At 41.4% G+C, this 24,756-nt stretch overlaps 4 protein-coding genes across 4 annotated transcripts in view; 1 reads left to right on the top strand and 3 right to left on the bottom strand.

Annotated features, from left to right (window-relative positions):
- The window catches only part of LOC124177128 (follistatin-related protein 5-like), a 44,612-nt gene extending 28,351 nt beyond the window's left edge, over window positions 1-16,261 (bottom strand). Inside the window, exon 1 of the mRNA XM_046559168.1 lies at window positions 15,912-16,261. The gene's annotated coding sequence lies outside the window, so the exon portion shown is untranslated. The remainder of the gene's footprint in view (window positions 1-15,911) is intronic.
- On the top strand, window positions 1,680-13,785 carry LOC124177129 (stearoyl-CoA desaturase 5-like). Its single transcript, XM_046559170.1, has 6 exons — window positions 1,680-1,896; window positions 8,370-8,692; window positions 9,583-9,713; window positions 11,402-11,607; window positions 11,901-12,083; window positions 12,786-13,785. Exons 2-6 carry the CDS (start codon window positions 8,482-8,484, stop codon window positions 13,093-13,095), a joined length of 1,041 nt encoding a protein of 346 aa, XP_046415126.1. The 5' UTR covers window positions 1,680-1,896; window positions 8,370-8,481; the 3' UTR covers window positions 13,096-13,785.
- Window positions 16,262-16,978: 717 nt separating the features above from the next.
- Window positions 16,979-18,674, bottom strand: LOC124179134. The gene is made up of 2 exons (XM_046563268.1): window positions 18,005-18,674; window positions 16,979-17,916 (listed from the first exon to the last, which is right to left on the bottom strand). Exons 1-2 carry the CDS (start codon window positions 18,480-18,482, stop codon window positions 17,378-17,380), a joined length of 1,017 nt encoding a protein of 338 aa, XP_046419224.1. The 5' UTR covers window positions 18,483-18,674; the 3' UTR covers window positions 16,979-17,377.
- A 1,296-nt stretch (window positions 18,675-19,970) lies between these two features.
- LOC124179135 (stress-associated endoplasmic reticulum protein 2) lies at window positions 19,971-21,608 on the bottom strand. Its single transcript, XM_046563269.1, has 3 exons — window positions 21,318-21,608; window positions 20,956-21,028; window positions 19,971-20,883 (listed from the first exon to the last, which is right to left on the bottom strand). Exons 1-3 carry the CDS (start codon window positions 21,399-21,401, stop codon window positions 20,846-20,848), a joined length of 195 nt encoding a protein of 64 aa, XP_046419225.1. The 5' UTR covers window positions 21,402-21,608; the 3' UTR covers window positions 19,971-20,845.
- Window positions 21,609-24,756: the final 3,148 nt, after the last annotated feature.

The following is a 24,756-nucleotide window of genomic DNA, read 5'->3' as shown; positions in this document are numbered from 1 at the left end:
ATCGTATATATATTTTGACTCGGGTTCACCGTTTCATTTCGGTAGATCCCCAAAGGAGCTCCTGGGTCTGTTACTGTAAATACAAGTGATGTTTTTCGACGTGCCCAAATACGCTGGAGATCAGGACAATGAGCTCTGGAAAGAGAGCTGAAGAGAGTCGCTGGGAAGCAAGGAGTGGCGCAGGATTCGGAAAGTGAAAACCGAACTCGCCGGTTTCTCTCTTCGCCAAGATATTCCGCTTGCTCCGGAATCGGACCAAAGGGTGCTGCCTGCCGCCGTCCTTCCGCCGCACGGTATTCGCATTACCGTGCGGCTGTAACGTGCGTGCGCATTGATACAGGTAGACCATAGAGTACAGAGTGTATAGCCGGCGATATCTACACAGCCAACTGCTTTCTCCGCGACGCTGTACGTACGTGTATAGGAGTGCAGTAAGCCCTTCTGGTTCCCGATACCATATCATCATGCACGGGGAAAATTGTGAAAAAGATAAATAATGATATACAACAGCAGCTACTTCGAGTAAGAAGGGCAAATCTCTGGATTATTCATTTTTTGCATGATGCAATTTCTCTGCCGACTGCAAATTTATTAGCAATTCAATAAGTTTAATAAGAGTAACAAAATTTTCGATTTTTATTCTCACATACACTGATTACAAATTTATGCGTCCTGTATTTATTAATTACATTATTAACTTGCAAGTACTGCACTTATGTTATTTTATTTAATTGTTATATTCCCATTCTTAAGTACCAGTAGTTTGTGTACTATAGTTTATTAATTACACTTGCAGCGCGCTTGCAGAAATAGTTGCTTAAATTTTTCTTCATTTTATTTCGTTTCATCTCGTTCGTAAATTCACATTGTATAGGTGTATCAATAATGCGTTGAGATTTTGTCCCGTGAATGTCATTCTCACAAATTTTCGTTTCATATTTGTTTGAATCCGCGTTGACTGAGAAGACGGAAAGAAAACTGCACTAGGTATACCTACAGTAAATTAATCGAAAACGAAATCTGCGAAACGTTGGGTGATTTGTAATAGAATGAAATTGCATATGAAATAATAATTTAGGAAACAATTTCACCGTAGTTAGAATGTATACTTTGTCAAATGACCGACCTTTATAGCTTAATTCTGCCTTTTAGTGAAGGACCTCAACAAGTACATGTATAATAAACCAATGATATATAGGTCTGTTTGTCGCTCAAGATTTCTTTTGCCGGAAATACACTTTTTACATTTAGAATAATATATGTATAATTACCTGCAATTACAACGTGAACATTTTTCGAAAATTCAGATATCATCGTTGGAGCATATCTCCTATTATAACGTATAATTGGCGGTGAAATTATTCCGTGCCCGGAGCTTGGAGAACGAAAGTGGGGCAGTCCCATCATTTACAACGAAATCAACGAGAGCCGGTACCTGTTACACGATTGGCTTCGCTGCCACGCGTTTGTAACTCATCAGAATAACCAGATAATATCGACTGTCTCAAATCCAAATAGCTAATACCGGCTAGTCGAGGCCGGAATACATCATAGTATTGAGGTACGGTGTATCCGCGTAGTCTTCAGCATTCTTTTCATCTTTTTCATCCCCCCTTTCACACGCGTCCCTTTCCATGCCCGGTTAAGACTCGGAAGTCTTTATATATAAGCTCTGCAGAGCTCCGATGCCGGGAATTATCGCCTGGAAATATCGCACGAGCTGCAGAAGGGAGCCGAGCGAGAGTGCAGGAATTTTGTCAAACCCGTGTCGCGATCGAAGTTGCGAAAGAAAAAGAGACCGACATTTCTGCATTGTTACTACCGGGAAAGAAATTGGCCAACGATAACCAGTGGCAATTTCTTTCGATTCGAATCCATCCGCCGCTGCGAGACTACGTAAGTACCGACTATCTGTGCGATTAATCGATTAATCGTAGATATCGATTGATTAAAGATATCATCTGAAATCTCCTGAAATATTGTGAAATCTACAGATATATCCCGTAGAAGTATATGAAATCTATGAAATTACATGAAATCTTTGAAACCCTATGAAGTCTTTCGGAATCCTGTGCAATCCTGTGCAATCCTGTGCATGAAATGTCAATTCCGTGAAATAATTTTGAAATCACTTGATCTTCATAAGAACCTCTTAAATCCTACGAAATGATTTGGATTCCTTGAAATTTACGAAGGCATTGAATCTTTTGAAATCATTTATTCTTGAAAAGTGGTTGATCTCTCGGTTTTTTCGATTAATCGATTATGCGACCCTTTCAATTAATCATTCTTTCGATTAATCGAAATCTTCTTGCAATTGGTATAACCAACCGTCATCCGCTCCTGAAGCTTCGTCCGCTCATGCATATACTTTCAACGCCGAGGGCGCAAGATTTACCCCTTATACCGAGGGGTTCTATTGAAAAGATCTGCTCGACAATTGCAACTCGTCTGGTTTATGTGCGCAGTCAACTTCGTAAAAATGTTGCTAGCATGTTGGGCAGAGTGGATCGCGGCTGTGCCATGATCGGTCATTCATAGGCTGCGTTCCGAAATTATCCGGAAGCGCTAAAAACTTCCTAGGACACAGGCAGAGCTAGTCATGAACTTGGCAGCGCAGAAGAGATAAATGATTGCTGATAGCACTGGGAGCTAAATTCGGAACGTACACTCGGGGCAGAGATGACTCATCTCTGCTTGGGGACAATGAGTCTGAGACGGCTAATCTTTTACACTGGACAGTTATGTTGGCAACACGGAGAAACTTACAGCGCCATAGTCGGCCGAGTGCGAAACAAACTCAATCTCAATAAACATAATATAACCCAAGACCGTCGAATCTAACCTTAGGATACGTGTCAATCTAACAAATCATTATCCTCGCGGTGAAAAATTAACCGTCTCAAATTCATTGTCCCCGAGTGTACCTTTATTAGTCGGCCAGAGGTTATGGTTGATTTTCACTTATCAGCTGGTTTGCCTCAGGCTGCGAGAATAAATATCAGCCAATCAAAATTAATCAAGCTAAATCGGGCGCGCTACGAGCAGGTCTTTCAAAAGAACCTCACGGTATATACTATACGCATACGCTGCATGTGCATGTGTTATAATATCCCTATATGTATGCCTATACGTGTGTGTTGCATTATCTATGTACGGCCCGGTATACCGTGGTATAACATCCAGATCCCGCCGCCTGCTATTGATTCTTTTCCGCGATGCAGCCACACCGCCGGTGGTTAGGGGCGCCGCGGGTTTTGCGCGCACAGTTAAGGGCTGCAGTATGAACGGGGTGAGACCCCTGCAGCTCCTCCGATCCGCGAATACGCACGCATTGTATTAAAACTAACGATCATCGCAGTACTTGCGCAGCTGCGCATGATTATCATCATCGTTATTCTCTCGCACACTGCAGCGTTTGGATGTTACAGAAAGTGAGGGAAGCAAATTTAATCGAAATGGGAAGGTTTGTTTTTTGCGTAAAACACAAGCGACCTTTGCACCGAGGTGTAGTAATCGAAGGTACTCGTTTGTGTTTTAATTGTCTCGGAGGAACATTTTTATTGTCAACTTGAATCTGTGCTTCAATCAATAGTATGCATAAATTGAAATTACCATAAACTAAGAATATGGTATGAAAATAAATCTAATTAAATTTTATTGTATCTTCAAATCTGGAAGACATTGCAGTAGTAAAAAAAAAAACAACAAACAAACAAAAAATTCACATCCAACAATTATAAACTTTGTATACATGTGTAGAAGATATAAAAAAAGACGAGAAAAATCCTGCGCAATGACGTGCGTTCGTATCTATAAAAACTTTTCAATTTTATCAGGAAAAATTGATCGAGCCTATAATTTTCACCACTGCGCGGCTGTGCATATACATACATGGAAGAATGAGCACCCTTCGGCGGAAGAAAGATTTCACTGTTTCCGTGCCGACCCATCGTAGCGAAGAGATATTGTTATTTCAACCCCCCTCGGATACGGAAGTTGGCCGTGATGGAAAGCAGTGTGAAAAATCACAGCGCATACTTTTTTGAAACCGGTTTCGCGTGTTGTATACCTTAAATATGTACGTGCAGAATGTTCATCAATAGGTTGCCAGTGGCTCACTATTTTTTGGAATCAAAACTGGAACGAGTTTCTTTGCTAAGTAAATTTTATGCGTCAATAACTAGCGACGCAAGGGACAATAGAATCATAGACACGTAATATTTCCGTAGAAAGAAAGTTTGTTTCAGTTATGATTCCAACGAATAGTAAGCCAATGAAAATCCATTCATGAACATTACTGTACATTTGACTAATAATGAAAACAATTGAAATCTATTACGATCATATTATTACAAAGTTGTTTCGTGAAAATGTTTGATGGGCCAGTATATTCGCCTGCATTTATGCAAATCCGGGTACATTTTGCCGATCGACATTTGTTCTCGTGAGCCACGGTTCGAGAGCGTGAGAAGTCGGCCAGGAGCGGACAATGAGACAAATGAAAATCGCCGTAATGTACTCTCAGTTGCCAAAATACAGGCGGATGATGGTAAAATGTTTTCACAATTTCATAAACGTAAGCGGATTTACCTAATGTCAAAAGCCTCAAGTGTCCGAAATCTAGCGCGCGATGATTACGGGTGATCTTGAACTTGAGGCAGAAATTATTTCATAGGTACACGAAAGCATCTAGGAAACGATTGAATTCGATTTCTCATGTTCCTAACTGAAAGTAGGTGTTCCATTATCCGTCCTGTAGCGATCGCATCTACTTCTCTTCTTCCTGTTCGCGACGTGGCGTCGAGCGTACGAATAGAAGATATAAAGAAACCAGACAATTAAAAACTGGGTAAAAGAATGGGACAAGAAGAAAAAGGCAGTACAAGCTGTAATCCGGCGTGGAGAACTCACGCGTGTCGCCTCGCTTCCGTGTTAAAATAACAACACACGCGTCAGCCGTTATAACGCGTGACGGGGAGGTGTGACACATCCTGAATCACAGGCGGTTCCGGCCAGTCGTGCCGCAGCAGGAACTGCTCTCAATTTTGCGAGGATCAACGACGCAACGCGAAATCAGCGAATGGGCATTAAGTACTTTCACCGGCTTACCTGCAGCCTCCTTCTCGATCCAGCAATCGAGCAGGCACTCGTCGATGATCAGCTGCCGTAACCCGATATAGCGAACCAGATATAACTGCGGATATACGCTGACATAAAAGTATTAGAGGAAAAGGAAACGAGGAAAGTGCAGTTCTCGTAGATAGGTACTTACACTTGGACGAGAAATGCAGTTTCGCTTCGCGTCGTAGCCTGCGGGGATAAGGCCTGCATATGTATACCTTTCGTTTCAATTACCCGTGTAACACATGAATTTTCACTTTCCCTGATTTCCATCTCGCTTTGTTTCACCCGCGTGGAACGATGACGCGGCACATTTCTCTCCACACTTTATACCTATCTCCCGCGTTGAACGACCGGGTATAATATGACCGATCGATTCGCCAGAGGCTTTTGTACGTATAACATACCTTACACCCGATGATGGGTTGCGTTACATTACGTTGGAAATAAAGTTAAAGTAAAGCTTTCGGTAGAGCTACTCCCGTTCGGCTCGCAGCAAATCTCAGCTCACCTCGCAATCCCCGATTCCTAGACGCCTGCTATCTGCAGCACTGCAGGTGAACTCGAATGAGACGTGCATTATGCATACAAGTATAGTTATGCATTGTGCAGCAGTCCGGCATACATACATATGTATAGGTAACTGGCCAGTTCCGGAAATTGAAGGTGATTCAAATTCGATGGAGATATGAGAACTTATTTCATCTTATCGACGCTACTGTCACGTTCAGGTTTGCGTTTGCGCTTTGTCGAAAATAATCTATCTAGGGCACGTATCTCGTCTGTATGGATATCGGCCAAAAGCGAATGATGCTTGTCGATTATTCAAACGGACACATGGCTGAGAAACTACAATTTTCACATGGTAATAGGTTTACGATGTTACGTGATGTGATCGATAATCTCCATATCTGTCAACGTATACAGGAGTTATGCGTAAAAACCTGAGGAGTATCGAGTCCGAAGAAAGTAGAAATTCCTGAATTAAATTCAACAATGCATTCCTGAGCAGACCCGGTTTATATTGGATGGAAAGAAAATTGAATGGAAATTCTTCTTACACATCCTTCACTGCCTTATGGTACGAGATATCAATCATGATCATGAAACGTGGGGGTCCGGCGTTTGCACTGGAGTCGCGGCTGCTATCTACGATGTAAATATTTGACCGTCTCTGGGAGCAAATACTAGAGCTGCAAGGTGCGAAGCACGGTTATATCCAGATCCGTATAGCCTCCAGGAGATCGAAACCGACGTTGGAGGAACGATGATGGGGCTAGACGTAAATTGTTAGTTTGACGATTATAAATGAGAAGGTAGACTGCAGCAGCGGAGGCTGCGTAACCCCCAACTTGATGGCAAGCTCTCACTCCTCCGCCAGCTATTTTCTCGAGCTGTTATGTTTCCGGGGGTGGGGGAGAGGAAAAAAAAAGTTTTCTTACGTAAGTGTGCGCGAGGGTGACTCGGCGTTTCATACACAATGCGTTCCGGATCGATTACGAGTTGCAGGATAAGGTTTTTGCGAATACAATATGATTGTTTGGGAAAGTGAAAACGATTTTATTACGGACACGCGGACTAAGCGATGGATTTATTATACATTGTATCGCGGTGAAAGTATCGGTACATGATGCGGATCTAATCACGGTCTAAATACAATAAGTACCTTCGTTACGTGTCACGATCGTCGTAAAGATTTAACGCAGTTTTCAAACTTGCAATACTCATGCCAACTCCAGACATCTCGGGATCCTCGTTGACCCGGATATACCGGCTATGCGAAGAGAAATCTTATTTGAAATTTTTACTGCCAAACACTGTACAAATAAGTCCTGGCGTGTGAAAGGGGCGTCAGTCAATGCAGTGTCACCAATTATTAGCGTTAGGATATATATGGTAAATGCGTCATTGTATATTCATATAATTTACTCGATGCTGCCGAGGCGCCGCGTATCCCAATGTATTACTTCAGTAATGATTAATGATCCTTGTACGATGAGAATATCACAACCTCGAAATAAAAAATACATGACATCGAGATTAAGTATTTCGTTTTACTTCGATTTCCGAGTATTCTTTGTTTCGGTTAATCCTTTCCTTGCTGTTCGAAAATCTCATTTACAGCGTCAACTATCCACCAAAGAAATTTTAGTGAAGCAGCGCTGTACCGAAATCATATACATATCTATTCACACATTGAGTCGAACGCGATCCTAAGGATGTATAGACGTGTAATTAGAAATCGTGCTAGGTCAATGATAGTTATACAAATTGTTACCACTTTTATTTTAAATACCTCTATAAAATTTAAAAGCGATTGCCTCAATCACACCGGAGCTATTTTACTTTTAATTACTGCTGTTATATGCATGAGCGTGACGGCTTCTCGTAAGAATCAATGTAAAATTATGAAAAGTTAAAGGTTGACACACAGATCTAACATAACAATAAGGACAATTTGTATAATTTGCATTGACCTACCACGATTTTGAATTACACGCCTGTACATCCTTAAAACCATATTTCAAGTAGATAAAACTGGCGTTAAAATTGCTGGAGAATCTGACCAAATAAATTATAATAAGGCATAAAGTCTTCGGTCTCATCTGATCGGTAATCGCCTTTGTTATATATAACGCAATTTTCATCAATCGAGCCTGCTTTTTATATCAAATTACCAAGAGATAACCGGTTGAAATTCAAAAATTGTTTCCGGTCGGTTAGACCGGAACACGAGCGTACATTTAATCTTGCCGGGGTGTAAAAGTCACTCCGGGAGCACAATTTTTTGCGCTAAAAAATGACTCCGTACGCCGGCTCTCGGGTTAATTGCGAAAGGCTATTCGCGCGCCATTTATTTCCGCACAAAACGTGCAAATTCCCGAGAGGTTATTGAGCGACGCGGACGCTCAAGCATCTCGAAAACCCTGCGGTGGTCGAGATGTAGAATACAGGGTCACGATCTTTCGAGTTTTATGTACCGAGGACCATCAGGGTCTAACTCTGATCGATATGGAAGCCGTCTCGGGTTTGATTTGCGAGAAAATCCTGTTTGCCGACGCACCTTGCGAGCTCGCCAAAAGTTCGCTTGATTGGCTTAACGCACACGTCAGGGATAGAAAAGAAAGGACAAAAAAAAAAAAAAGAATCGTGCCAACGTCAGATTATAACAGGAACACGGAAGCCCATATATGTCGATTCTTCGATTCTGCGATTCTCTTTCTAATTCTTGTTCTTCTCTGCAGGGTAAAAGTTCAACCCTCCGCCAGCCCTGAAGTCATCAGCGACTTGTAATCTGATCCGCTGAACCCCTTCTTTCCGGGAAAACGACTTTTCGCGGGCCAATTAGCTCCAGCAATGTACTCATCGACTGTAACGCAGTTCGAGGAACCACCTCGGAAGAAATCCCCGGAGGAAATAGCTGCCGAGCCGATTCCCCTGCCGCCCCAATCCGCCGAGCAGCCACTCATATGGAGGAACGTTATCGCCATCGCCGTATTGCACATCGTCGCTGTCTACAGCTTCGCCACGCGGTATCACGAGGCCCACTTATGGACATGGCTATGGAGTAAGTTTTTAAACCTTACGGTGGGTTCACACAGGCGCAATGGCGCCGAACGCGCTTGAGCGATAACCAATCGAAATGCCTAAAATCAGTTAGCGTTTGTTAGATTTCGTGCATTTTGATTGGTTGCCAATCAACCGTGCTCCGCGTCACCGCGAGTATGTGAACCCAGCCTTATGGCATCCGATACCGATTTTGACTATCTACTGTGACTGTGCAGATCGTAAGCTTTAATTACACCATCAACAATCTTTTATATACCAGGAATCTTCTTTGAATCTAATTGCCATTCAACGCTCGCAAATAAACACCCGAAGTTACATTTCGTATTGAATCCTATTAAAAATGTAGTTCCGAGTTTCAGTGATTGTCAACCCTCTCCGTCTATCACTGATTTTTTTTTTTGTCACAATTTTTCTACATTTCCTAAGAGACTGTTCTTGCTGAAAGTTTCATCTGCATTTCTATATAAAAATGACCGTAACAATTCGAAAACCTTTCGCAAAGAATTTCACTGAAATATAGAGCTGTAATTTTTTTGAATCTCACAGAGACTAAATAATCCTGTTCGCATAACGTATAAATTTATGAACTCTCAGAATTCTGTGAAAACCATTATATATAATAAAAAGCAGAGGAGAATGTAACGCTGATAAATGCAGAGAGAAATTCTCAGTGAATATCTCTGCGATTTTTCTCAGTGAAGAGTTTCGCAATTCGCATAGACTTCTGGGAAAGATATATTACAGGATCGCGGAGTATAAGACGTAATGCAGATAAATTCGCAGCTGGAGTAAAATTTTACCAAGGGTACTCTATCGTGTCCTCCTTAATCCTAACGCTACTAGCCAGTGGAGCAACCGCGGTGCTATATGTAAAATCTTATCACCTAGGTCCTTTCTACGGCTTATCAGCAGGCCTGGGAATTACAGCTGGTGCTCACCGACTGTGGGCTCACAGAAGTTACAGCGCTAAGACACCGCTGAGGATATTCCTTGCGATGCTCTACTGCATGGGTGGCCAGGTAGGCGAAAGTTGAATAAAATAAATAAATGGGGAAGTAACAAACGTGGGGGGAGAGGGCGAATTTTTCGCCGAGCCTTAGAGTTTCGTAACGGATACCCTGTCAGGGAGGAAGAGCAGCGTAGGCGGTCCTCCAAGTTCCACCCCTTTCGGGTGAGCTTATGCCGCCTGAGTTGCCGCGAAGCGATGCCACCAATCTCCGTTCACGGCACTTTGCCCTCAGAACTGCCGATAATCTGTATTTAGTGAAATCCAATAATGATTTTATGGAAAGTAGGTGTGTAATAAATGTGACGCCCGATTCGCTGCCTCGGCACTTTTCCACCCCCGACGCTGATCGGTTACACACATATCGACTGCAGTCTATCTGAGGGCGTTCATTCAATTTGGTCTCACGATGTGTGGGAGCGAGATTCCCCGGATTTGACGCTAAGGATGGTGGGAGTAAACCCATATCCTTAAATGGGACCGACCGGTGGCAAAAGCTGCCGGGACGCAAATTGGGAGTGACTTTTATCGGGGGCAATACAGCGACGGTGCAAATCTTCCTTCCGCAAGGTCTTAAGGAATTGCGACACCGACATAATTCCGGAGTATTGAAATATTAAACGCATATCGGTGCACTTTTAATTTACCGCTCGTTATTCGCGTCCGCTTGCAATTAGGTGAACGTAAATCGTGCTTGTGGCACTACCGACCATTAACCAAATTGCGGACCCGCCTACCCTCTGTTTACCCGTGGTATAATATAAGTGTGTCTCGCATCTCCTTATTCCCCGGGCTTTGTGCTTAAAACTTGAAGTTCTGTATAATAAGGTAAACTCCTCCACGCTACCTCTTCCTCCTCATATTCCTTCTCCCAGTCGTTGTCCTTCTGCTCCTTATTCGGTAGGGAAATCCCAAAATAGCGGTGGACCGCCTGTGTTGAGGACAGGAAAGTTTCCGGACCAGCGAGCCAAGCCGCCAAGGTATTATCGTAACACAGAGAAGGTTGAGGAGGCGGAGGAAAATCACTACGCGGTTATACTATAACGGCGTCCGCTGGGATCGAGGGAATACAGCTCAATCTCTTTGAGGTTTAAGTAGACGCGACGGTGATGATTAAATTTACCAAATTTATTCGCATTAAGGGAGCATAATACGCCTCGAAACTCTTAAGGAATACGTAGACGGACGCTCGGGGATATTTTTTCATAACGAAGCTTCATCGCATACACCGTTCACTTACACCATTGTCTTTGCGAAAGTATATTAGGTAAAAATTAGCATCACTTCTGAGAGTACGATGCAAGGGTGAAAATGATTGCCGTCAATTCAATCATACCCGTAATAACAACAATATTTGCGCTCTAAATCAACAACATGTAGCTCTGTTTTCGTTGTGGCACCACTGCGAACGAAACATCCGTTACAACTGTAGGCATGCAAGCTTGCGTTTCGCTAGTCTCACGAGAGAGACGATTTGGGGCCGATTTGTAACACTTTTAGTTATAAAATTATTCCCTCATGATGTAAAAATTTCATATCTTAAGATGCATAAAATTCCCTGGAGAATCATACCGATACTAAGAAAATGACGTTCCGTGTTCCCTTTCGGCAAGTTTGTTGTATACTGTTTTGAGGAATGGATAACCCCGATCGTATATCGCCCCTCTTGAGTTAGTGACAATTAATCAAATTTGGTTACAGACGTGCCTCTTCAAATGGATTCGAGACCACCGGACCCACCATCGTTATACCGAGACCCCGGCCGATCCCCACGATGCTAACCGTGGATTCTTCTTCTCCCATGTGGGATGGTTGATGATGCGTCGTCACCCTGCAGTGAAAGCCCACGGCAGCAAAGTTGACATGAGCGATATTCTCGCTGACCCGGTTATACAGTTCGCCGACAAGTGAGTTTAATATTATAAGAATGCAAATACACCCTACACTACGGGAATAGGTGTCGAGGTAATTCTGTTATTTGTTAAATGAAAACTGACAACAGTAATTCTTTGATGTCTCTAAACTTGGACCGACCACATCATTTTTGCGAAATCAGACCAAAATTGTAATTTGGTGCTATTTTGGTGCTAATTTTGTGCCCAAACCCCAGTTCAGGTTTAGAGACATGATTCTTTTATCCGAAGAAGTCGTTAGAGGGCCGTAAACGGTTACTATATAGAATGTTTTCCGTCTTTGCTAGGTACTACACGCCGATAATGCTCTTCCTTTGCTTCGTCTTCCCAACCCTGGTACCGGTTTACGTATGGGGCGAAACCTGGACCGTCAGCATCCTGGCTGTGACGATCCGGTACGTCTGGTTACTCAATGCCACGTTCCTGGTGAACAGTTTCGCTCACATGTGGGGAAACCGGCCGTACAACAGGTAAGTGTTCTGGGGTCTAGGCTTCGCCGTTACCTCGACAATTTGACATTTTGGCTGCTGTACCCTTAGAGATCCGAAAAACCGGGCTAGATCCAGCAAAAAAACTCAGCGCGGGAACGGGCAAGAGATTAATGTCCTACCGGCACGGCCCAACTTGACCTAATCTGACATAGCTCCAGACTCAATCCCTTCAGCCTGTTCCAACCGTAACTAATCAAGCCACCACGCAAAGGGTTGCAGATAATTTTTTGTTCACAACCTCTCAACTCACCCCCAGTATAAGAACCCGATCTCAGATTGTTGAATAAAGTATAATACAAGGCATGGCAACACCGTGGGGTAGTGGATGTTACAATTTGTAGAGGAAAGAGAGGAGAATCATATATTTTCAATAGTTCTCCGTTTTATGATAAACGTTAGGTAGAATCACCGTCACCGCTAATGAATTATACTTTGACACGTATAGTAGAAAGAAAACTTGTACACCTGCGTCATCTGACAGATAGTCGTCCTTTGAATATCGCGCTTTTTAAATCGTCTACATTCATACCCTCGAATGGCAGTACGTATAATTTTCGTCAATTTTATCCTGTAGCCCGAGGGACTCGGACATTTATTCCTTTTTTAAGAGTAGTAACTCTGACTACATTAAGTACTTAAAATATATTCCTCTAAAAATGGTCTCATGTCATCTCAACGCAGCCACGTGAAGCCGACGGAGAACCCAACAGTTTCCTTTTTCACGCTCGGTGAGGGATGGCACAACTACCACCATTCGTTCCCGTGGGACTACAAGGCAGCCGAGCTTGGGGCATACGGACTGAACCCCACTACCGGATTCATCGAGTTGATGGCCTGGTTCGGACTCGCCTACAACCTCAAAACACCCAGCAAGGAAATCGTGAAAAAAATTAGCCTGACCAAGGGCGACGGCACGGATAGTTTCTGGGGCAATCACTATCACGATACTCATCATTCTTCCGATGAACGACGGAGTATCCAGTCACGCTAAAAGGCACGTGTGCGTAGAGAACTGAAAATTAACTTTGCGATTCGCCACTGTGCGCGATCGACGGTAAAATGAGCTTTAAAATCCTACAGTATGTACGTGATAATAATTTTATGTTTTGCGTAAGTATAAGCATTAGATTTAGACAGTAGCGGTCGGTCTGATGCTACACCAGTGAATCAGATCAGTGTACCTATAACGACGTTTCCTAATGAAACAAGGGTATCTTGCCGAGTCGGATAGAATAAATGTATCTCGCCGTGCAAGGTAGAACAAGGGTATTTCAGAAAACTCTATAAGCTGTGTATAGAACTACCTATACTTTTCCTGTAGAGTCTTCTGAGATACCCTTGTTCTAGACTATACGACGAGATACACTTATTCTACACAGCCCGACGAGATGCCCTTGTTTCATTAGGACACGCCGATATGTTCGAATGTAATCACATGGGAACACAGCTTTAAATACATACGTAATGCGAGAAATGTACAACGGTAATAGGGGCAGTTTGGCCCGGTATTACGGAAATATAATTTTATGTTGTTGTTTAGTCGTAGTACCAACTCCTGACGCTCGCCAGGTTACCAGTTGCAGTAGAATTATATATCAAGGATGTATACGTGTAGTTTTTTCGATAATTAGTATATGTATTTTTTTAATAAAAATCCTTAGACGTTATAATTGTCAAGAAAGAGAAACTTTGTGAATTTCTTCAATTTATAAAATCCCGTCCCTATGTGTCATTAGTCGAAGAGTGTATGGTCCGCAGGGTCGAAAAAGAAATAGGGATAGAGAAACTGACGAACAGTCATCCAGACATACCGACGCAAGATGAGAATAAAAAGAAAGAATATTAGAGCAGTTAAGACCTTTTTGAAACAAGACCTCGGGATAATGGGCTAGTGGAGGAAAAAGCGTGGAACGGTGCTCGAGAGGATTTCCTCCTTAATCTTAACAAATTAGTCCCCCACACCGCCCGTCTCGTGCCCTCTGGCTCGCAGTTCTTTCAGGGGGGGCCTTAATAGTACTACGACTACCCAGTCGTTCCCGTACTACTTCAGTCTGTCTACTTCGTCTCAAGTATAATTTTCTACGCCATGGGACCACCTTATACTTTATTTTATAACGAACCAGCGAGACAAAGTCCGCACATCTAGACGCCGATTGTTGAAATTTTTACAATTAGTCATTAGCGTGGTCCTACGCGCGTTTCACCGCATGCGAGCGCCCATATTCCACACCCGTGTGTGCATGAGAGTCACACCGGTTGCCGAAACTTCAGGCGTTGACGAATTAAGTATTGAAGATTTTTTACATTTCCTGATGCCTAGGCCGCCCTTTGTCGGACCAACTTACTACGACTTCTTACCTTCCCGAGGGGGATCTTCGGAGTCGGTGTCTGAGCTGGTTCGCGCGGAAAGTTGGACGTAATTGCGGCGTAATTAAGAATGGGAAGGGAAAATTTCCGAGGCCCCCAGCACAACCTAACACCCAGCTCGGCCTGCCCCGACGGCAGGGAAAGCCACCACTTAATTTGTCCCGCATTTAGGCGAAGAGAGAAAATAAATAAAGAAACGAGGAGGCGGAGGAGGGAACCGAAAAAAAGGAAAACCGCTTGGCTTGCACGGACTCATTCCGGCGGAATATATACCCGACCACCTAACCACCTACCCACCGCTATACCGGACAGCGAAATATCTACCAATTTGTCAAGGGTGGAGAAGGGATGCCTACTTCATCCTCACCCGTTTCACCCTGCCTCTCGTCGGTCGTCTACAGAACGAACTATCGATCACCGACTCTTCCTGGAATACTGCATCTATACCTATACTCATCCTGTATTTATATACGGTGTAGTCCGGTCATCTCTCCTTCGACCCGTCTCTCCTTCGATCCACTGTCCTCTAGTACCCAAAGATAGAACTTAATTTTCCAACGGTAGACACCGCACGGGTCGAGCACAGGGTATTGGGTATCGGAGCGCGCGGTGGTAGATACAGAGAGCCGAAGCCGACTTTAGTTGGGTTATAGACCGAAATTACACGTACGAAGGACGTACAATGGTGCGACGGAGTGGTCGGCGGTGAAATCGATCCCCTATATAACAGTATCCATAAATAAATTCCGATCTTGTTAGACGCGCGACAGAGCGGCGCGGAAACTTTCGCGAAAGCTTGTACCATGCCTGCCTACTTTTTCGTCGACGCGCAACACAGGGTTGCCTGCAAAGAGGCAACCACTGTTGCAGTTTTCTCCTGAGTTTAGATATGTCCCTGATGGGGTTGCCTACTCGCAGGCGGATCTTAATCCGGTAAAGCTCGGAAGAATTAATCATACAATGTTGCACTGTAAATTCAAATTTGACATATGGCATAAACTCGCATGTAAGACGCCGAGTGAGCATGCGGCAGCTGGCAATCAACGTGTCGAGTCAGCGATTCACCAACAGCTGTTCCCCTCCCACCCGCAGTGTGGTGTGTAATGTATCACACGTCGATACGCCGTATCGTAGAGCCCAGGAGTATAAGCAACCCCACGAGATTTAGCAAATACAGTGTAATAAAGAGGTGCGATGATACTTAGTTACACGCTTACATGCGGATATCTGTACTATTTCATTCAAAATTATAAATATCTAATGTTTGGGATTGAAAATAAATTGAATTTTTAACAAAATGAATCATATACGATTGTTTTAATTTTAGTTTGAATTTTTATTCCCTTGGCTATTACATCAAGTAATCAAATTTGTAATATTACTGGGATGTATTCACAAAGAAAATACGTGAACGTCTGTGTAAACAGTATGCGTACTCACGTGATGCGACTAATGTCGTCGTTGTACGACGGGAGCGAATTCAGCCTCCACGACAGAGGGGGCACAGGATTAGTCACCGTTGGCAACGATCGGCAGCTGGGGCTTGCAAATTTGAGTGGGTATTCAAAGAAGCACAAAGTCCGTAAGCGCGCGAGCTCTGCCACAGCGAAAATTTTAGCACCACAAACCACCGCCAGAAGAAATCAAAAGTCCGTATCGGAGACCCGCGTTCGCGCAATTCTGCTACGAATAGTCTGAATAATTAACTGACTATCCAATCTGCCCTGCAAAAGTACGCTGTCAACTTTACACGCCGTTCCGAGCTTACGACGAGGACTCTCGCGACACTGTGGTGGGAGCGGGCCGAGAGTCGCAAGGGTGCTTTAGGGTGGCCCAGGGTGAAACCCAGTCGAAGTCGCCGGCGCAGACGCCGGCGCGGGCGCCCTGAAGGCTCCCCTCTACTCATCGACGACGAAACTCATACCGAGCCGTGTCGCGTGCAGTAGACAGCGTGGATTAGACAGTTTTTTTTAAACTTTTTTCAAACACAAGCCGGTATCCCTCAATCAAATTCACATCAAACTTGGCTCACCTTCGCTACCATTGTCTATTCGCAATCGTGACAACCGAACGAGAGCAATTCATTCATTATACGTTCCTGAAGAGACTTTCCTTTATCCGCGTGAAAATCGTTTTGCAATAGAGGTACCCTATTGTGCTATACGAGTTGGACGGTAATTAAATACCGGAGCAATTTACCCTCGAATGACTTGTTTGTACTTACAAGAAAGGTCACCTTACTGTACCCCCACAACCTGGGTCAGAAAAATTATATTTTGTAGTTCACACCAAAGTATAAACCATCACAAAAAATTAGCGGCCCACTCGCATATTGAAGGGGTGAAATTAATTCTCAAATATCGGTAGTTTTTTCATTTTTCGCTGATATCTTCGAAACAAAAATAGATACGGCAAAAGTTTAAATAGCAAAGTTGTTCATTTTTCAGTGCTCTGCAGTAATATGTAGTCGAAAATTAGAAAGAATTTTTTAATTTCTTTTATTTAAAAAAAAAGTGTTTTTTAATACATTTTTTGTCATTTCATCACTGAAAAAGTTCTTATTTCGCCTGAAAATTAAACAAGGTTGACAAATCCGTCAAACGGAATATGTTTATATTTATATATAGGTTTAGTAAATCCACATATGCTGTTCCACCCTTATCGTAAAATACTCATAAATCTTTTACATCTGGTTTAGTTTTGTGCATCTATTTTAGTACAAGCGAATAAGTATCACATGATTTTTTTTCATTTTATATAAAACTTTATTTAACATGCATGTCGTTTTTTTATTTACTAGAAACCTTTAATTCATATATTATATAGCTATTAAAATGTCTAGTACTCATGACAGGAAAAAAAGCAGACAATGCACTTATCAGTTTCTTCATTTCGTATTATGGAATTTATTCATTGCAATAATGATACTCCTCAAAGAGGTGTTCGAGACACAAAGGTTTTTTGCACCACGAACATGTTATAACAGTTAAATCACCACAAATGTGACATCGTGGTTCCGAATTATCTCCAAAACCAAACGTCACCGGATTGATGAACTCAGGGGGTGTTTTTTCTATGTGCCCATTTTTGTACCATGCATATTTAAGCATATTAATATAACATGGGGAAGACAGTTGATTGTGAACAAGTGACTGCAGTTTGATGATGTTATTCCTTAAATGTAGATTTATATCGCTACCGGAAAGAATTACTATATCTGAAAAATGCCGAACAAAATTTTTCCATATTCGAAAACCAAACACATCTAATGGTTGTATTTGTTCTGTTGTCCCTTTTGGAATAATTTTTAATACAATTTTTTTGTTAGGAGGAGTTACTACATCAACTACTTCTGAACAGTGTCCACTCCAGGAGTCGATTAAAAGCGCACTGTTGTCGCCAACATTCGGAAAATAGATTTCGGTTAGCCACTGTTTGAAATGATCTGTCGAAAAAACGAAAGAAATATTTAATCTGATTTGGTTCGCAATATTTAATATGCCACAAGAATGTATAATTTAAATAGTTCCTACCTGATGTTAACTTTCCAGATTCCGATGCCGAAACAAAAACGTTTGTGGGTTTGAACAATGTTTTTTCTACGCGTGGGCCAAAGTCACCACCGATTTCTTTTAATACAAGATATAACGGTGAAAGTAATTTTCCATCGGCGGATATCGTTGGTTGAATCGTATAAGAATGAGTTGTTGAAGATATCGATTGAACAACGCATTCAATTTCTTTTGATCCTTGATTTGCAAGAGTGCGACCAGAATGCATTTCAAATTGAAATCCACTTTGATCTGAATTGTAAACGTTTTCCAGACCAAGGTCGTTGATAACAGATTTAATGTTATTTGTAAACTCTTCAGCCGTTTTTTTAAGATTTTTTGAGTCTTCTAAAGCTTTCCGGGTAATAAATTTTGTAATTTTCCGAGACGTAATGCGATGTGCTCTTTTGAACTTATTCACCCATTTTTTTGACGCTTTGAATCGTGCATCGGAATTCATGAAATTTTTATGTGCGGTCAAAGCCCATCGTCGCAAATCAATATCGTGTACTATCTTGCCACATTCAGTTGCTTCAATGCAGCGATTTAAAGTATATTGAGATATCTCATTTAATTTTTCTTTAAAAGTCCCACCTTTATTGATTTGATGAGCCCAACGCTTCAATCGTGTTTTACAAATCACTTTTTTAAAACGGTGTGCAACTGTACGAATATTTAAATTTTTTGTCTTTCCACTTCTCCAAAACTCCACAGCTTTCTTCTTGTAATCGAATGAAATCTCATCTTCATTTTTTGTACATTGAGAGTCATCTGCCTCATCAGATGAAATTGAATCCCATTCCAATTCACTGTCTTCTATACTTTCAGGCTCATGGTGTTTGAATTGTTCTTGAAATTACAAGCTTTCGTCTTCTTCAATTTCGATTCTCGTGTATGTGTTTATGCTTTCAATTAAAAACTCTTTAATTGTATCTGCTAATTTCATTTCATTCTCATTCACTTGTGTTTCGGGCAAATTCAACATCATAAAATAAGTCGACAAAATATTTATGACATTTACGGGATTGATATACATTTTTGAAAAAGTTCACAGTATTCAATACGTTCTTAATAATGCACTCCTATAAACAGAGAACTTTAATGAACGGAAACCGTCAATACTAACTTAAATGTGGCAAGAGTCAGTTTATATAGAGCCTCATTATTTACTGATATGACGGTATTAAACATCTCAGATAGAATATCATGAAAAAATAAAACGTATTTCAAAGAGTCGACGTCACAGTTTGATTATGATAAGAACATGTAATCAGTCCAAATCTATAAAAAAATTTGCGTTTGAAAAAATAACTTTCCGGTTCCATGACCTCTTGAGACGTAAAAAACAAATGTAGATTGATATCATTAAATGTGGAGTCGGAACAATTACGTTTTATTATGAAATGATAGAGAAAGATGTGTAAAAAAACCCTTTTTTTATGAAAATAAAAAACAAAAAAATTCTATATAATTTCCGACTACATAATATTGCAGAGCACTGAAAAATGAACAACTTTGCTATTTAAACGTTTGCCGTATCTATTTCTGTTTCGAAGATATCAGCGAAAAACGAAAAAACCACCGATTTTTGAGAATTAATTTCACCCCTTAAATATGCGAGTGGGCCGCTAATTTTTTGTAAGGGTTTATACTTTGGTGTGAACTACAAAATATAATTTTTCTGACCCAGGTTGTGGGGGTACAGTAAGGTGACCTTCCTTTTAGACTTGTAGTATTGTATTCTTCCACACTGATCTTAACAAAATTCGAGAACAGAAATATATTTCAATTTTCAGATTTTTTATACGCCGCCCCCCCCCCCCCATTCGTAAAATGTTTTGTATTATCTGTGAGAAATGAATATAAAATTTACAAGTCCATTGGCTACAAAATTGTAATTAATTTCAGATTTCGGACTTGGGGAAAATCAATGAGAAAGATTGATAGATTTACAGAAAATTATCTTTATTGATAAAATAATAAATACGGGTATAGTAAATATATTTTTCATCAACTTGAATGATGCATCTCAAGTAATTAAGCTGTCAAATAATTATACAATTTTATCATTGTCAAAAGAAAAAAACGTTGAAAAAATACCATGGCGTGATTCATTAACAGTGGAATGCTTTCAGAGCAAATTGATATATCGAGTACTTAACGACTATGTACATACAATTATTTGCTATCACATACATCAATGAAGGAAATCAAGCGCTAGACCAATATCCTAACCACTTGAGGGTGCTTCAGACATCAGTGAATACAATCATGAAAAATTAAGAAAAATTAAGAAAAAAGTCTATAAAACCAAAAAATAATGCAGTATTCTTATAACCTGACATATATTATTCACATTTACATTTGACGCTAGCCTTGATCGCTGTTCCCTCTGCTCCATTCATTGATGCAGTGAATAGCATTACAATTGTCTAATTATTTAATTAATAATTATTCAACAGTTATATTTAAACGCTTATAAATGCTAAGTTTTGTTTTTTTTTTTGTTTATTTCTTTTTAGTTTTATTTTTAAATATGTATAAATAAAATCCGATCAAGATGTAAAGAGTAATTGATTAATTTCATTTGCAGAGTTTGCCACGGGGAACATAAACCAGAGTCAATGAAAGTTTCCCACGGACAGATACACGATGTTATATTGTATGCTGATTATCTTAGGCTGTAACTCTACCTTAAGTATAGTTCATGTTTCGGAACGTCAGTCATTCTCAAAAAAGAGTTGGGACAGATGTGGAAGTCTTTCACTTAACAAGTCTCTTGGGCATGTGTTCCGTGGAGTGCTGCTGCTCCATCGTAAAAACTTATGCTAATCGGATGCTCTGGATTATTTGGAAGATAGCTATGAAGCAAAAGAGTTCCAGTTAGTTATTGCTGGTTCGAACAGCTCCGATAAAAGTAAATTACAGCTTACCTGATCCACATACGACAAATATGAATAGAGCTAGCAACCAAGGACCAACGGGCGACGCATCCTCCGTAGCTTTCTAGCAAGAATCGGACGGTATTAAAAAATTGATTATAATTCGTTTGTGTTGAGTGTAATTGCAATTCCGAATTTCTAGTTAACTAAATGTTAAATTAGGGATAGACAGGCGGCCAATAGATAAACAGAGGTTTTGAAAGCAGAGCCAAACTTTCCATATGGTGTGACAAGTGGGCGGCATGAGAGTGAGTGAGCGAATAAATTTCCTTGAAGAGGCGAGAAATGTAGTTTTTATCGCGACAACATAGCCAGCTGTTTAACACATAGAAATGTTTATTTCGTTGACTTACCGATGACTTGGGGACGTTCCCCCGTAACGTAATATTTTTCGTCGCCTTTTCGTTCGCGATGCGCATTCTCTGTTTCGGTGCCATTTTATTGGGGGATTGTATTATACCACAGCGGAGAACAGTGCGGCGCGTATTACAGTCAGGCAGTTCGAACTGATGTCAATTGCGTGACAGAAGTCGTATGGCTGCTACAAACTGACGAGACACGTTTGCTGGCGTACAACGTAACCCCGGAAACTTTGGGCTCAGTTCCCCTCCGTTCCGCTGACGCGTGCGTCGCTTACGCGTTGCCACAAATCAACCAATTGCCAACGGGAGATATAAGCCCACCCACAATCCTGTGCGGCAACACGTTTTCACTGCTCTAGTCAAGCTAACGTGATCTTCTTTACGTACTTTTAACTGTAACGTCTTCTTCCATGAATTATTATTGTGCATTGATAGTATATTTATTTCTAACTTTATTCCATTGATTCTCCTTCGCAATGATTATTAAACTCGAATGCTTGCGCCTCACTGAAGCTCCGCTTATTATGCTAAACCGCGAAATCTACTTAGTTTCAACGGACATATGGTATTTTTATTCAATAATATCCACTGCGAAGTGGTTTTATCGCAGCTGACTGAAATTTGTGCCAAATATAATTTTATTACCTTTTAATTAGTCTTTGACCCAATAAAATTTACAATCTGGAGCAGTAGAAGCGTCGATGTTCCATGAGAAGTAACAGTTTACATTGTTTCATGGAGGAAGGCGAAATTTGAATCTATTCAAAGATTACCAATATTTAATTATTAAGATCATCTGAGTACCAAGTTGAAAGAGGATCTCTTGTAAAACTTGCCACGGTTAGACAGCTCTATTCCAGATTCATTTGTTTCGAAATTCAACACCTTTTTCCAGTTTTTCAAGGACAAAATTGTTCTATCGACACTACCCAACGGGCTCGCACCGACATTCGTAGCAGCCAAAGTAGTGTCGGTACATAAGTATGAGATTGAGTCGATACGAAGTGAGTACGTAAAAATACTTATCGACTGCGACTTAGAATTGTCGATCAGCTCGATCATCCCCGTGAGGAGACGCGAAACCGCGTCCACCGTCGACCATCTCCAACGACCACCTCCTACCACCACTGAAAACCTCAAACCACCTCCGACCATCTCCTACCATGTCCGACCACCTCCGATCACCTTCGACCACCTCCTACTACGGTCGATCACCTCTAACATCGAAAAGCAGAATTGTTTTTCGAAAAGTGTTCGTATGGAAGAAAATTCATAGTAGCTGTGATACATCACGGACGCGCTAATTTTGATCGAGATGAAACGGATGCTCCGTATATGAGACAGTATTTAACGCACTGTCCTGATTTAAAGACCTAAGAAGGTGATTGTCGGCGATTTTTCTTTTTCTTTTTACGGGGAGAGATAGAACGAAGCTTCTTAAAACTTCGAGTGTATTCTAACTCACATTTGAAAGGTACGAGCAAAAATTTTTATCATCCAACTGTCGCAGAACGGCAGCGTTATTAGCTAACCCGTTAACTGAAGAATACATCTTTAGTTAACGGTTGACCATCAAAGGGCCTAGCCGCTTGAGTCTGGAATCGGCTGGAAGGACAAAGTGCGTGTTTCATGTCTGAAATGTAAAAGCTAAAATCATTATACATCATATCATATCATCATACACCATATGTCATACATCATACATCACACATCATACATCATACGTAGTATTAAAGTTCGGAACCAAATTTTGGATGTTCGGATGTTCGGAATTCCAGAAAGCGACCTCACCCGAAATTTTTTTTCTCTCGATGTCATCGATCTATACAGACGAAAATCAGTTGGCCGAATTCCTCAGTCCGGAAACCACCGCGCAGTAGAGCGGACGTATGAGAATCGCGCTCCGCAGACTTCGAGTACCGGGCTCTCTATCTCCTGGATCCCGTGCTCCAGGTCCGTTACCTGGTGCAACTCGACTTCCAGGACAAGAGCTCCGTAGTTTCTACGCTTCAAGTCCGCTACCTGGTGGAATTCGACTTCCAGGACAAGCGCTCCGTAGTTTCTGCGCTCAAGGTCAACTACCTGGTGAAACTTAACATCCAGGACATGCGCTCCGTGGTTCCTGCGCTCCAGGTCCGCTACATGGTGAAACTTGACTTCAGGGAGAGGACGAGGAGGATGAGGAGGTTGAGGAAGACGGGGAGAACAAGGAGGAGATCGTTGGAGGTGATTTAAGCTGGTTGGCGGTCGTTAGATTTGTGCACGGTAAGTATAAAATTTTTGTAATATTTAATGGCAATTGTAATTATATTTTATCGAAAATTTTGTAAACTTGTCATGTTTACATTGAATTATTGCAATTCATTTTTCGCGCGAGCACAAATTCAGTAGCTATAAATGCGCGAATGAAATTTATTATATTATTATTTAATTAATCAATTATAGTAATGCTTACAGAATATTTTTGATGTGTTCTTATAGTGAAAACATTTATCACTATTCAAAGTATAACCCGAGGTGGTTATCGGTGGTTGTTGGAGGTGGTTGGCGGTGGTTGGAGGTCGTCGGAGGTGGACGAGGAGGAGGACAAGGATTTTTGCTCGGTGAGGTTAACATTTAATAATATTATATGTCAATTGTGATTATATTTCATCTAAAATTTTTCAAACTTGTCATGTTTACAATAAATTATTTCAATTCACTTTTCGCATATGTTCAAATTCATTAGCTGTCAATGCGCTAAGAAAATTTCTATGATTTCTTATAAGTATCTCACAATCTTCTTAGTAGAATGTGTCAATGATAAAATTATATTAATCCTTACACGATATTTCTGATGTGTTCTGATTTTCGATATTGATATTTATTGATATTCCAGGTATAAACCGAGGTGGTAAGCGGTGGTCGTTGGAGGTAGTTGGCAGTGGTTGGAGGTGGTCGAGCTGGACGAGGAGGTGGACGAGGAGGACGAGGATTGATGCTCGGTGAGTGTAAGATTTTTATGATATTTGATGAAGTAGGATCAGGAGTAGGAATAGGAGTAGGATCAAAAGGAGGAGTGGGAGTAGGATCAGAATGGGATCAGGAGTGGGAGTAGGAGGAGAAGTAGGATAAGAAGTAGGAGTAGGACTGTTAGGAGTTAGAGTTCCCAACTCAACCCATCCCAACCCAATTGGTCCGCTTACTCTACCCTACCCTACCCTTCCCACCCCTACCCTCCTCCCATACTTCGACTCCTACTCCTGCTCCTACTTCTACTTCAATTTTACTCCTACTTCTACTACGATCTTACTCCAACTCCTGATCCTACTCCTATTCTTACTCTCACTCTTGAACCTACTCCTGATCCTACTTCTATTCCTACTCCTACTCCTAATTCTGAATATGAATGTTATGGGATATATAGACTGCGTGTCGAATTGTATCCCAT

Source organism: Neodiprion fabricii, chromosome 3 (genome assembly GCF_021155785.1).
Source record: "Neodiprion fabricii isolate iyNeoFabr1 chromosome 3, iyNeoFabr1.1, whole genome shotgun sequence".
NCBI classification, from domain to species: domain Eukaryota; kingdom Metazoa; phylum Arthropoda; class Insecta; order Hymenoptera; family Diprionidae; genus Neodiprion; species Neodiprion fabricii.
Note: the sequence above shows the minus strand (reverse complement) of the source record. Positions and strands in the feature narration are given on the sequence as shown.

Excerpts from the sequence above, each read along its gene's own strand:
- LOC124177129 (XM_046559170.1), top strand. The coding sequence starts at position 8,482 with ATGTACTCATCGACTGTAACGCAGTTCGAGGAACCACCTCGGAAGAAA. Across the intron at positions 9,714-11,401 it reads TCTACTGCATGGGTGGCCAG|ACGTGCCTCTTCAAATGGAT; the intron begins GTAGGCGAAAGT and ends ATTTGGTTACAG. Across the intron at positions 11,608-11,900 it reads GTTATACAGTTCGCCGACAA|GTACTACACGCCGATAATGC; the intron begins GTGAGTTTAATA and ends CGTCTTTGCTAG.
- LOC124179134 (XM_046563268.1), bottom strand. The coding sequence starts at position 18,482 with ATGAATTCCGATGCACGATTCAAAGCGTCAAAAAAATGGGTGAATAAG. Across the intron at positions 17,917-18,004 it reads ATCTGGAAAGTTAACATCAG|ATCATTTCAAACAGTGGCTA; the intron begins GTAGGAACTATT and ends TTTTTTCGACAG.
- LOC124179135 (XM_046563269.1), bottom strand. The coding sequence starts at position 21,401 with ATGGCACCGAAACAGAGAATGCGCATCGCGAACGAAAAGGCGACGAAA. Across the intron at positions 21,029-21,317 it reads GGAACGTCCCCAAGTCATCG|AAAGCTACGGAGGATGCGTC; the intron begins GTAAGTCAACGA and ends GATTCTTGCTAG. Across the intron at positions 20,884-20,955 it reads ATTTGTCGTATGTGGATCAG|CTATCTTCCAAATAATCCAG; the intron begins GTAAGCTGTAAT and ends TTTGCTTCATAG.